This window comes from Giraffa tippelskirchi, chromosome 9 (genome assembly GCF_054371585.1).
Source record: "Giraffa tippelskirchi isolate mGirTip1 chromosome 9, T2T-mGirTip1v1.2.pri, whole genome shotgun sequence".
Lineage (NCBI taxonomy): Eukaryota > Metazoa > Chordata > Mammalia > Artiodactyla > Giraffidae > Giraffa > Giraffa tippelskirchi.
In genome coordinates, this window is record NC_137283.1 from 109,783,920 (window position 1) to 109,796,428 (window position 12,509).

The 12,509-nt window shown below is 44.5% G+C and overlaps 1 protein-coding gene across 4 annotated transcripts in view; it reads left to right on the forward strand.

Moving 5' to 3' along the window:
- BEND3 (BEN domain containing 3) overlaps positions 1 to 12,509 on the forward strand; it is a 46,912-nt gene that overhangs the window by 22,498 nt on the left and 11,905 nt on the right. For 2 of the 4 annotated variants that reach the window (XM_081526862.1, XM_081526860.1), the window contains 2 exons: positions 8,382 to 8,491; positions 10,817 to 10,864. In XM_081526862.1, coding sequence (XP_081382988.1) covers positions 8,382 to 8,491; positions 10,817 to 10,864 — 158 coding nt within the window. Of the gene's footprint in view, positions 1 to 8,378; positions 8,492 to 10,816; positions 10,865 to 12,509 lie in introns of all 4 variants that reach the window. The other 2 variants (XM_081526859.1, XM_081526863.1) reach the window with 2 other exon arrangements.

Sequence of the window (12,509 nt, forward strand, 5' to 3'; positions counted from 1 at the left end):
CAGATTCCAAATCGCCAGATGCTCAAAGTCTTTTACAGCAAGTCCTCCATATCCTCGGATTAGGAACCCACAGATTGGAAGGCTGACTGTTCTTAAAATCAGCCCTTGCAAGGTTTTTGTTCTCTACTAACCGCCACCTTTCCTCTTCTCTCCTCTCATTTGATTTTCAGTTACCAATGGCCGGTGAAACACCGTTGCATCGGTATCTGTAAAGGCACTGATTGCTCAGTTGGTCTTTTCTTATTTGCAGGGCGCTGTTGGTTTGAGCATGGAGCTAGTAAACTGAAGGAGGGAGGCTGAGGATGTGGTGGTTTAGTAATTAGCTCATGTGGTCACAAGACGACACATTTATAAAAGTGGGAAGTATAGAGGAAACTCGGCTTATATCTCTAGGAAAGTTAGTCACCATTGTCCAGTCCATCACGTGGGTGGCTGCTGGGATATGCTGGCCTTCCTTTTCTCCTTGACCCCAGTTTCTGGACGCTAAGGTTAAAGTTAAAAGCAGAGTCTGACACCTCCTACCACTGATGTCGAAGGAGGTAGCCAGTCCTTTGTGAGGCCAGGGAGAGCTTAATAAGCAGAAGCCCTTAGCTGCGGAAGACGTCACATTTAGTCACATTCAGAAGATGCGGTGTCTGAAGGGTGAGACGCCACATCGCAGGCTGTGAGGTTGTCCTTCGCTGTGAGCCGAAAGATGAGGCTGTGCTCTGACACAGTAAGGAGGGAAGCGACAATTACAGCTTTAGAAAAACTCGGTGGGGGGAAATTACCCTGGTTTTCTGCAGACTGGTATTTTTCAAACTGCATTTGCAGATGTGTCTAAAAATAAAGACAAATTACAAACATGTCCTGCAAGTCCCATGGGCAGGATGCCACTGCCTAAAGGGCTGGGTTCTGAGAGCACCGAGGCTCCCAGCCATCCCTGCAGACCCAGAGACTGAGCCCAGCAAGGGTGGGTGGCATGGGAACATTCTTCCTGTCCTTAGGGAGAGCATTTTGATTTCTCCCTTTCCAGTGTAATGTTTCTTTTTTCTTTTATTTGAAAGAAACGTTACAAAACTTAAAGTTTTAAACCATTTTATTTTAGTTTTTAAAAATATCTGCTATTAAGATGCACTTACATATCTTTAAGGGAAAAAAAAAAGACTTTATTCTAAGTAACATTTACTGAGTGTTGTGTGCCAGGCACTTTCTACTTTGTAGTGTTCAGAGTCTAGGAGGTAAGGTAGTGGTGTGCAGCTCCTACTACAGAAGAAAGCACCGAGGCTTGGCTGGGTAAGCCTCTTGCCCAGAGATAGAAGCTAAACATAGGTGAAGCCAGGGTTAGATAAGAACCCAGGTCTGTCTGCCCCTGAAGTTTAGTAGGGAGTTCCATTTTCTTCCAGATTAACTGTACTAATCAGCTGAACTTGGTAAGCTGAAGGCCCTTTTGGCCTGCTGACTTGCTTCTGCATCTGAGCCCAGCCTACAGATGTGTGCTCAGTAAGGAAGGGAGAAAGCCAAGCGGGGATGGTTGAGCCCCCTTCAGTCCCAGCTCTTGCTGGAAAGCCAGCATGAGTCCACCCCACCTCTTTCCTTCGCCTTGCTCTCTGTGGCACTCCAAGGGAGGCACAGCTTGCTGCCTCCCACTTCTACTCTGTCTGCAAAGTAAGAGGATTTTTGCCAGGATTGCACAGGTGAACGTGTAAAACTTAGACCTTAGAGCTAGTGCTACATGAATTTTAGCTGCTGTCTTCCTTTTTTAAAAATAATTTTTAATCAGAGGATAATTGCTTTACAATAGTGTGTTAGTTTCTGCCATTCATCAGCATGAATCAGACATAGGTGTACATATGTCCCCTCCGTCTTGAATCTCCACCCCATCCCACCCCTGTCCTCCTTTTCTATGTTTTAATTTTTAAAAATCAGTATGGCCTGCAATGGCGAGGTTTCACAAAGTCAGATCATGTGGCTTTCCATTAACAGCAGATGCTGTGCTTAGTCTCTCTGTCGTTTCTGATTCTGTGACCCCATTGACTGTAGCCCGCCGGGCTCCTCTGTCCATGGACTTCTCCAGGCAAGAATACTGGAGTGGGTTGCCATGCTCTCCTCCAGGGGATCTTTCTGATCCAGGGATCAACTCAACTCAGGTCTCCCACATTGTAGGCAGATTCTTTACCCTCTGAGCCACCGGGGAAGCCCGAAGTATAAACTGTTTAAATCCTGGCATGTATTTTGTTGATAACACCGTTGAAATGGTCTGGGCTGTTCTCCCTGCTTTACCCTTTGTATGTGGCGGGGCTGCACAGCCACTGTCCTCAAAGTCTCAGGCTCTTACCACTCCCGTTCTGGGGCTTCGGTTCTCAAGGAGACCCTCGGGGAATGCAAATTCGCCTCACTTTGCTTCCGGAAACAGGAATGGAGGTCAAGAGGACTTGCTCTAGGGTGGCCTGAGGGTGCACAGCTGGGCCAGGTCTCGGAGTCTAACCTCATTGTGAGGCAAGTCCTAAGTCCTGTGGACATTTCTGAGGCGGTGGAGCAGTTCTGACTCAGCTGGCCGGGGTTTGCACGTCAAGGTTTCAGGAAGCCCAAGTACTTCCCATTTCTGGGCCTGGTGCTTGTCCTGTGTGACTCGGGCAGCCGCAAGCCTCTGATTAGCCTGGGCTAGATTCTCTCAACTAAGGCACCTCAGGTGACTCCCAGCCCCTGAGGGTGGCCCTGGAGGACGTTTTCCTTTGGAAACCTGTAGGGCGCTTAGGGAAGAACCCAAGAGCCCAGTGATCCTGTGAGGGCAGAAGGCTTTGCCAAGGGACCCCCACGCCAGGTGCCCCCTGCTCACTTTGCTGTGGTCTTGCGTCCAACTCCTAACAAAGACACCCCACCACCCCACCTCTCTGGCAGATTCTCGTATGACTCATTACACACTTTGAGCCGGTGACCTCAGCACACTCCTTCCTTTTTCTGTGGCCCAGCCACTCCTCAGCTCCCCAGACCTCCCCTCCCCTCTCCCCTCTGCATCCTGCTGCTTCACCTTGGAGCCGTGGCCCCTGGAGCAGGCCCCTGATTTGCCCAGTTTAGTCTGGTTTTGAGGAGTCAGAGAAGGAGGGCTCCAGGTGTGGGTAAGAAGTCTCCCAAGGTACTCGGGCATAGACCTGAGAGAATCCTGAAGGGGCCAGCCGTCATCCAGAAAGCAGGAACCCAGCAAGCCTGGCTGGAGAATTGCTACGCTGCTTCCCTGGACAACCACAGACTCTAAATGCCCTGACTTCAGCGCTCAGCTCGGATCCCTGATCCAGAGTACTTGGTCCAGGCTTGGGGTTTTTTTTCCCCATCCCATGAATGGATTTGGCTTATTTCGAAAACACTCCCACACATCATGCAATGAACTGATGAAGCCTAAAATATACCCACCAGGAAACGATATTTCCTTAGTGTTCAAAGCTGATCTTTTCACCTTCTTGTTCACATCTGGGCTTTTGAGCTGATACTTTTTTCTGATCTCCCCCATACTCCATACTGAGAAGCTTTTTACACTTTCAGAGTCAGTAATTCAGGGACAGTTAAAAAATGAAAGGTCTGCACTAGTTTGTCAGTTATTATATTGTTTCTTAGAGCATCAGTAATTTCAGTGCTTGAACGGATTTGATTTTATATTCTTAGCTTGTTGCTGTTATGGGTATAACAGAATATGACATGGTTAGGCAGTGAAGATTGCAAAACTTCTTATTTTTTTATTTAAAAAATGCCTCAGTTTCAAAGAATTGCATGCTCACTACTGAATGTTTGGAAAGTAGAGGAAACTGAAGAAAAAAATTTTCCATAATCATCCTAATTGGAGGTAATTAACATTTTGGAATGTTTTCTTCTGTCTGCTTTATGGCATTTTTGATTATATCCTAGAGATAACCCCAGTGAACTTTGAAGTATGTTGTTATTGACTATGTGGCGCTGTGATGAACAATTGATTTTGAATCTTTACACACAATTTAATGCTCGGTTCTTCCTGTCAATAGAGGTTTTGAAGTCGTGTTGGGAAAAATGTCTAGCAGTTGACTTTGTAACTTTATATATTGGAAATAACAGTAGTGATCAAAGGTGATCTCAATCCAGGTCATATTGAGTTTGTTGTCCCTTCCATTTTTTCTGCAGCTTTTTGTGGGATTTATGAGTAATTAGATCCCCTGGAGAAGGAAATGGCAACCCACTCCAGTATTCTTGCCTGGAAAATCTCATGGACAGAGGAGCCTGGCAGGGCAACAATCAGTCCATGGGATCACAAGAGTTGGGCACGACTAAGTGACTAAACCACCACCATTAGTGACTGAAGTTACAGGGGGCTTACTCTGCCCTAGGATCTCCTCAGCCTGACACTCGAGTTCCTGCCTGTGCTTAACCTGAGATCAGCTCAAAGTTAAAGACCCCCAGCCCAGGTTCTTTGCTCTTCTGACCTTTGCTTGTTTCCTATCATAATTGTCAAGTGTGTGGGGCTCTCAGTGACAGAAAGATTGGCTGTAGGTCTTTAGGAGCTGGAAGTGACGAAGATCAAAATATACCCATTTAAACATTGGCAGCATTATTTCCAGAGCAAATATTTTCTTCAAGCATGTACTTTAACGTTATTTCTTCCCCCAAAGGGGGGAAAATCTTGTAAGTATATGTCAATTTAAAATTATTTGTATACAGGTCACAAAATTGTAAGCACCAGTGGTCTTCTACACAGATGTGGCATGCGGCTTGTGTTTATTAGATGGGAGTTACGGTTGTTATAGAAATTTTAATGTAATATCTTCTAACCTTGAGGTTCTGACTGCTCTTTCCTTCCTGTTACTGTTATCATCTGGTATTTACCCATCCTCCCCTCCCAACAGAAGTTCCCAGAGTTCCGTCTTCATCCTCCAGGCCCTCCCATCTCTACCCTGTGTTGGCTTCGATCCCTGTAAATAAGCTGTACGGTCAGTCGATCCCCTCTGCACAGACAGTCACCCCACCATCACCCGTCACACAGTGGGGCGTGTAACCAATAAAGCACAGGGCTCCTGGGAGTGACTCCAACGTAGGATCTTGAGCATGCTACTAACTAACCTCTCTGAGACTTGGGTTTCACACCTATTAAACAAGGTGATTTCTTTTTTAAAAATAATTTTATTTGTTTATGTTTGGCTGTGCTGGGTCTTCACTGCTGCACGGGCTTTTCTCTTGTTGCGGAGTACAGGCTTTAGGGTGAGTGGACTCGGTGGTTGCAGTTCCTGGGCTCTAGAGCACAGGCTCAGTAGTTGTGGCGCACGGGTTCAGTTGCTGCACAGCATGTCGGGTCTTCCCGGACCAGCAATCGAACCCATGTCTCCTGCACTCTTTGCCACTGAGCCACCCAAGATGATTTCTGAGGCCCCGTTTGCCTGTGAAACTCTGCCTCAGTTTCCTCACTTGTCAAATGAGCCTAAGAAGAGGGTCTACCTCCTAGGATTGTTAGCTTACGCACTTAGTAGAGCTCTTAGCACAGCCTCTTCCATGGTGTAGGTGGCCGTCTTTTGCGTTGTCTTTGTGGAGTGGCAGAGCACTGGGCAGTGTGGTGAGGAGTTGGAAGGGAATGGCACAGTAGGGCTTCCGCCTTCCAGGGGTGCCCAGGTGAGCTGGGGAGCCCCTCTGCTCACACCACACCCCGTTGGACATCTCCGTTAGCACCTCAGTGCTGTCTTCAGTCAGGAGCTCACCCACTGGAAGCCCATTAACAGGCCCCCTTACTGGTTTTCAGCCCTTCTCTGTCTTCTCCCAAAGAAACTACTCTCTCTAAATCCTTGTATCAAAATCTGCTTCTGGGGGAACTTAAACTAAAATAAAAAGTGATACAGAGATTTCCATGATACATTAAGCCAAAGAAGCAAGGAATAAGGATCTTAAACCTTTTAGTCTCAAGATCCCTTTTTACCTTTAAAAATTATTGAGGACCCCCCAAAAACTTTTGTTTATATGGGTTCCTGTTTATATTTACGTGGTAGAAACTAAAAAAGTTTAAATATTTATTTACCAATTCATTGAAAAATAACCAAAATAAATCCACTACAAAAAAAGAAAAGTGAAAGTGTTAGTCACTCAGTCATGTCCCACTCTTTGCCACCCTGTGGACTACAGCCCGCCAGGCTCCTCTGTCCATGGAATTCTCCAGGCAAGAATACTGGAATGGATTGCCATGCCCTTCTCCAGGGGATCATGAATTAATGTCGATACTATTTTTTATGGAAAAAAAATATTTTTCCAAAGAAAATAAGTGGTAAAGTGGTATTGTTTTCATCTTTTGCAAATCTTTTCTGACTTAATCGAAGACTGCTGAGGTTTCATATCTGCCCCTGTATTCAATCTTTTGCATAATAAAGTATCATGTAGCACACCTGTGAAATGAAGGAGGTAACAGCACCCCAGTGTAATGAAAATAGTTTTGATTTCATGGGCCTTGTGAAAGGGCCTTGGATGTGCTGATACACTGGCTCTCCAAAAAGGAAAAAAAAAAAGCCCAGAACCCAAGGTTTGTACAAATGTCAATTTCCATGGTGTAAGTTCCTACCACCAACAATTGCAAGTTCCCAGCTTGACTCCACTAGTGCTGGAGTTGGAGAGAGACATGCAGTCCGTGCAGGCAGCTCACATCCCATTTTGAGAACCTCTGGTACAGAGTGTCTATGGAAAAACTCAGGAAAACCAATGAGATGCTTCCAAGAGACTAATAACCCAGTGACTGGAGGACAGGGGGGTTTTTTAACAACCAATGTGCTTTTATACCTTTTGAATTTTCGGATGCGTGTGTATCTAGTCAAAAGAAAAGAAGACTAAGTATCTTCCCTTCATAAAGTGAACTCTCTCAGTTATCTATAACTGGTAAGTCTTTTCTGCTCTTCCACTTCTTTGTGGGATCACTTAGAACTGGCTCTTTGGAAACACCAGTGACTGGTTCTCACTGCTCACCCTATGAAGAAAGATAGAGACTATTGGATATTCTAACAAAATTGTATATATATACTGCTATGAATTGTGCAGTATTTAAAACCTTTCTTTACCAATGATGGTCGCCTCACCTGAGGCTTCCTAGGCTATTTGGTTAAACAAAAAACTAGCATTTTCACTAATTGGATTAACCACTGGAGATTAGTCCTGTTTGAGATTTACCCTCCCAGAGGTCATCCGTGTCTTAAGGCCTGTGCGTTTTAACTAGAGGTAGCAGCAGGCTCCACTGGTCTCCACGACACATGCCCCTTTCTCTCGATTGAATGTTCCTCTGGGCTTGGTCAGGAACATGGAACAGGCACCCCTAGGGGAGAAGCTGATTTTCAGGGACAGGGCGATGCGTGGTTAGACTGTCTCACATTTTGAGATTCGTGGTGAAGGGATAAGAGGGTTTTGAGAAGGAGAGAATGGTAAAACAAATGCTCCAAAGACCTGCAGGCAAAGGAGATTGTAATCCTAGCAGCCCGGTGGGGGATGCTGCAGTAGTTGGCAGCTCTTACAGAACCTATAGTTGTGTAAGCGAAAGGAATTTCTGCGGCATGCTTGGCATGCGGGTGTTTAGTGTCCACCCAGGATGCACAGCCTTGTGACCTTCATCTGGCAGGTGACCAGGAAGTGGAGGGATGGGATGGTGTTGATGCACTGTCTGCACTCAGCTCAGGATGCCCGGAAGCGACCCACACATCTCATCCTTCTTGTAGATACTTCCGAATTGTGGAGTCTGTATAAGCACAGAACAGCCTCGTCTTCCTGGTAGTGACATGGAGGTGAAAGGAGATTTCTCTCTGTGGTCAGAGAGATCCAAGGCTGGAAACTGCCCTAGGTGTTCATCGGAAGAACCTTAACAGAAGAATGTGAATTCTATTACTCCCTCTCACGGTGGCTGACTGGAGATATACACAGATTTGGTTTGAATCCTAATTCTACCACCTAATAGCTGCGTGACACTGATCAAGTACCTGCTTCCCCTTCCAGTAGTCAAATTCTTTATTTCTGTAATCAGAATGACATAAAAATAATTTTTCAGCTTCATTGAAGTATGACTGACAAATAAAAATGGTAAATATTGAAGGTGTATGCCCTCAGTATTTTTTATTGATAAAATTGGGATTGAAATCACTCAGGGTGAGATGGAGGCCACATGAAGTGGCCGGGCAGCACCGGGTCCCAAGTTTACAGGCCAGGGATGTGAGTGAGGACCCTCACCTCACTCCCCACCACACGAGCCAGAGGCACTTAGTTTTCTGGGCCTTGTAGATGGGAAATTGCCCAGCTTCTCAATGAGCATGGCCTCTTCACTGTCTGGGAGAGAAGGGGCCCACCACACTGCATTCTGGGTGACTTCTGTGCTAATCTAGCATCTGTCACTGGTCTATAAATGAACACGGAAATGTTTTCCAAAGCAGATGCACTCTGAGCGCCCTGAGTGCCCAGGAAGCCGCCACCCCTGCCTCCCACCTCACCCGTGAGGCTACGCAGCCCCCTCCGGCTCTCCTCCCACCCGCAGGTGGCTCAGGTGTGTACCCTTCGTTCATCACCTTCTGCCTCGGGAATTGGGGGAGCTTGGGATTCAGATGCTGAGTTGGTGGTGTCACACGGTGGTGCTCACCGAGTTGCACTCTCGTGGGGACCCCCACGCACGCCGCTCCTCTGAAGTGGGGTGTCCTGTATCCACACCATCTTTGCTCGGTGCCTGTGATTCTCTGCCGGATTTTCTCATCAACTCCTGTTTTCTTTTCCTCTGGGAGTCACTTGTCCTTTTCATGCTTTCTGCTTAGCCAGAGAGGCTTTGTAGATTTTCACCATGCACCACTCCCAAATAAACCTTGTGCCACCTTCTCCCTTTCCTACCTTTCCTCTCCAGAATGTGATTGGTTTTGTACACTGTGCCCTGTCCCGCAGCCCTGCATTCTTTCCTCCTCTGCTGTCTGGCTGTCTCTCACTTGAGGAGACCGGGTCTGTGGCTGTGCAGTAGGGGCTCCAGGGGCAGGTGGCAGCCCAGTCTTGGTCAAGGTTGGGGTGAGGAGGCTCATTCTCATCTCCTTGAGAAGCCCCTTACCAGTCAGGCCTGAGTTTCTGCCCAGCGTTGGCCAACCCTGCTGTCTGAAAAGAGTATTGATGCCCTGCTACCTACTTGAAACTAACTCTTCCCTCAGAGACACCCAGATTTGAGGTTTATTTCCCTGGAATACAGTAGAGATTGTCTTTGATAAAAATTCACCTCTGGTAAAATAGTTCTTGACCCCTTGAAGTTGACTTACTGTCTATATTCACTCAATCTCCCCTGCATGTTTTTTTCAGATAGTAGATAGTTTAATAAGTAGTAATTAATTTCAGTGTAATTTCAGTTTCAAATAAATCTTAAAATTTCTTATTCATTCCTTTGAAAATTAGTAGCACAAGGATGAAGAAAGTGGTTCCTGTCATGAACTAATTGTGATGACTGAGCACAGTGCCGTGCACTGTACATAGCTCTTATCAGTGGCCTTTGAAGTTGTTAGCCTGGGCACAGGTCACAGGTCATCCTCCGGTTGCCCCTCCATTCACCTAAAACAGTACCGCACACCATTCCACAGCTACTTGGTGAATGGTTTACTGAACTTTGTAGATAGCATCCCTCTTCCTTATACAAATTTCTTGAAGTTACAGCTGCTGCCCTCTGACCAGTAACTGGAATGGGCACCAAGTACTTGCAGGCAGCTTCACCAGTGGTAAGAACCACAACTCCTCAATGTCATCAGTAAAGGGTGTCATGTATATTTTTTTCCAACGTTACTACCTCATTTATACTTTATCCTATTTATGGACATGCTGTTATGTCACTTGGGGAATCTCAGAGGCGTGATGGTGCTTTTAACTATGATGTCCATTCCATTTCGTCTGGGGCAGGGAAACCAACCCCTGATTCTCCACCAGACCCTGCAGCCCATACGAAGGAGGTACCGCCAACCCCTCCAATCTCATTCCCTCATCAATAAATAGAGTGGTTTGGACCAGATTGTATGGAGCTCAGGAGCTTTAAGAACCCACAGTGCCTCTCTCCTCTTTGTTCTGAAGAAAGGGCTAGACCAGCATCATCCAATAATGGTAGTGAAAGCCACATGTGCGATTTTAAACTTTCTAGTGGCACTCACATAGTGCTATAATGTATGGCACTATTCTCGGTGCTATTTTTAAAAAGGTGAAATTAATTTTAATACTTAGCCCAATAAATCTGAAATATTATCATTTTAACATGTAATCAGTATAAAAATTATTAACGAGATATTTTACATTCTTTTTGCCCTGCTGAGTCTTTGAAATCCAGCATGTATCTTACACCACATCTCCATTTGGACTGGCCACATTTCGTGTCCTCTGGAGCCGCGCGTGACTAGTGGCCGCCCTCATGGACGGCATAGGTCTTTTTGGACCACCTGGAGTCTTAGGACCTCAGCTCAGCTTCACAGGTTCCACAGCCTGCAGTGGACCTTTGTCAGCTTTTCACATTGTGGTTAGATGTTTAAGGCAGGGACTAACAGATCATCCAAACTGAGGTTTTTTGTAAGCCTTGAGTTTCTCAGATCCTTTCGTTCCATAACTGGCTCTGAGTTGATGCTTTAAGATGCATTCTGCCTACATAAAGTCTTGGAGAAGAACTCTCAGCAGGCGCACAGGAGGCTTGGCTGCTTCTGAGCATTTGCAAACAAGAGGATGCAGTTTTCCTTGATGTTGCAGTCATATCAACTAACCTTCTATTACCCAGAGCCAGGGTTGGGAGGATAAGGGGATTTCTTATGGGTGGGTGAAATTTTAAAAAATAGACAATAAGTCAAGACTTTGCCTTTGTCTTTTCTTTTAGTGGAACAGAAGATGAACGCAACTGAATTCAGTGAAGATGTAGAAGAAGGTAAAAAAAAAAAAAAGGCTCTTTTTAAAAAGTAGTTTAACTTAATACTTTTTTCAAGATATATTCACGTGGTTCAAAACTACTGGATTGGCCAAAAAGTTCCTTTGGTTTTTAAAGTAACACTAAAAGACACATTTTTCATTTTTGCCAGGAACTTTATTGAACAATATACTCACTGTTGTGTTTCACTACCTTTTGCCATTTTTCAGGCAACTTCATAATTCCATCATCCTAAAACTTTTTATCTTTTTGAGCAAAGAACTATTCCAGGTGCCTTTTACAATCTTCTAGGGAATTGAGGTTTTTTCCATTAAGAGAATTTTGTAAAGACCAAAATAGATGGACATTTGAAGGTGCCGTGTCTGGTGAATACAGAGGATGAATCAGAACTTCCCAGCCAAGCTGTTAACAGTTTTTGCCTGGTCATCAAAAGAAACATGAGGTCTTGCATTATCCTGATGGAAAATCATGCGTTTTCAGTTGACTAGTTCCAGACACTTTTTGTCAAGTACTGCTTTCAGTTGGCTTAATTGGGAGCACTACTTGTTGGAACTGACTGGTTTTCCAGAAGGAGTTTATAGCAGAGGACTCCCTTCTAATCCCACCATATACACACATCAACTTCTTTGGATGAAGACATTTTTGGTGTGGTTGGTGGCGGTTAATTTTGTTTGCCCCGTGATCTCTTCTGTTCCACATTTTTATACAATATTCACATTTCATCACCCATCACAATTTGTTTTAAAAATGGACGATTTTTGTTACATTTAAGTAGAGAATTGCATCTGGAAATGCTGTCAAGGTTTTTTTCGCTTAACTTATATGGAACCCAAACATCAAAGCAATTTAACATAACCAAGCTGGAGAAAATGATTTTCAGTGCTTGATTGGGGTATTAGGAATATGTTGGCTCTCTCCTGAGTGGTATAATGTTGATTGTGCTCAATTAATGTCTTGATTTGATCACTACCAACTTAAACTGGTCTGCATGACCGTGGAGCATTGTCCAGTGAGAAATCTCTAGCATGAAACTTCGCAGTCCACTTTTGATGCATTTGATCAATCATAGCACCTTCTCCAAACACTGCTCAAATCTTTTTTGTGTGTTTCAGTTGCATTTTTACCTCTCTTGAAGGAATAAAACATAGTATACTGAAAACGTTGCTTTTTCTTCTTCCATCTTCAATATTAAAATGGCTGCATAAAAATTCACCAATTTTTTTTTTTTTTTTTTTAATGCACACTGATATGATAGCTGTCAGAGTACAGTCTAACAAAATTGTTTCGGATGAAATTAAAGACAATTAAGAGCTACTAGAGCTATCTTATGGGAAAAACTTAACAAACCTTTTGGCCAACCCAGTATTAAAAGATACACAATGAAAAATCAAGGAAAAGTCTCCTCATTACTGATTGCCATCCTTCTCCACTCACACTTACGGTATCTTATGTATCTTTCCAGGGTTACTTTTTTAAAAGCACCATTTAATAGAGTAGTGTGTTTTTCTCCTTCCATCTCTTCTCCCTTCTCCAAGAAAAGACTTTAAAAGCTGCTTTAAACTGAATGTTCTTAGAATATATTAGTGTACAGCATGACTAGGGTGGTGAAATATCAATTGGTTGGTTGGAAAGCCAGTTTCATTGA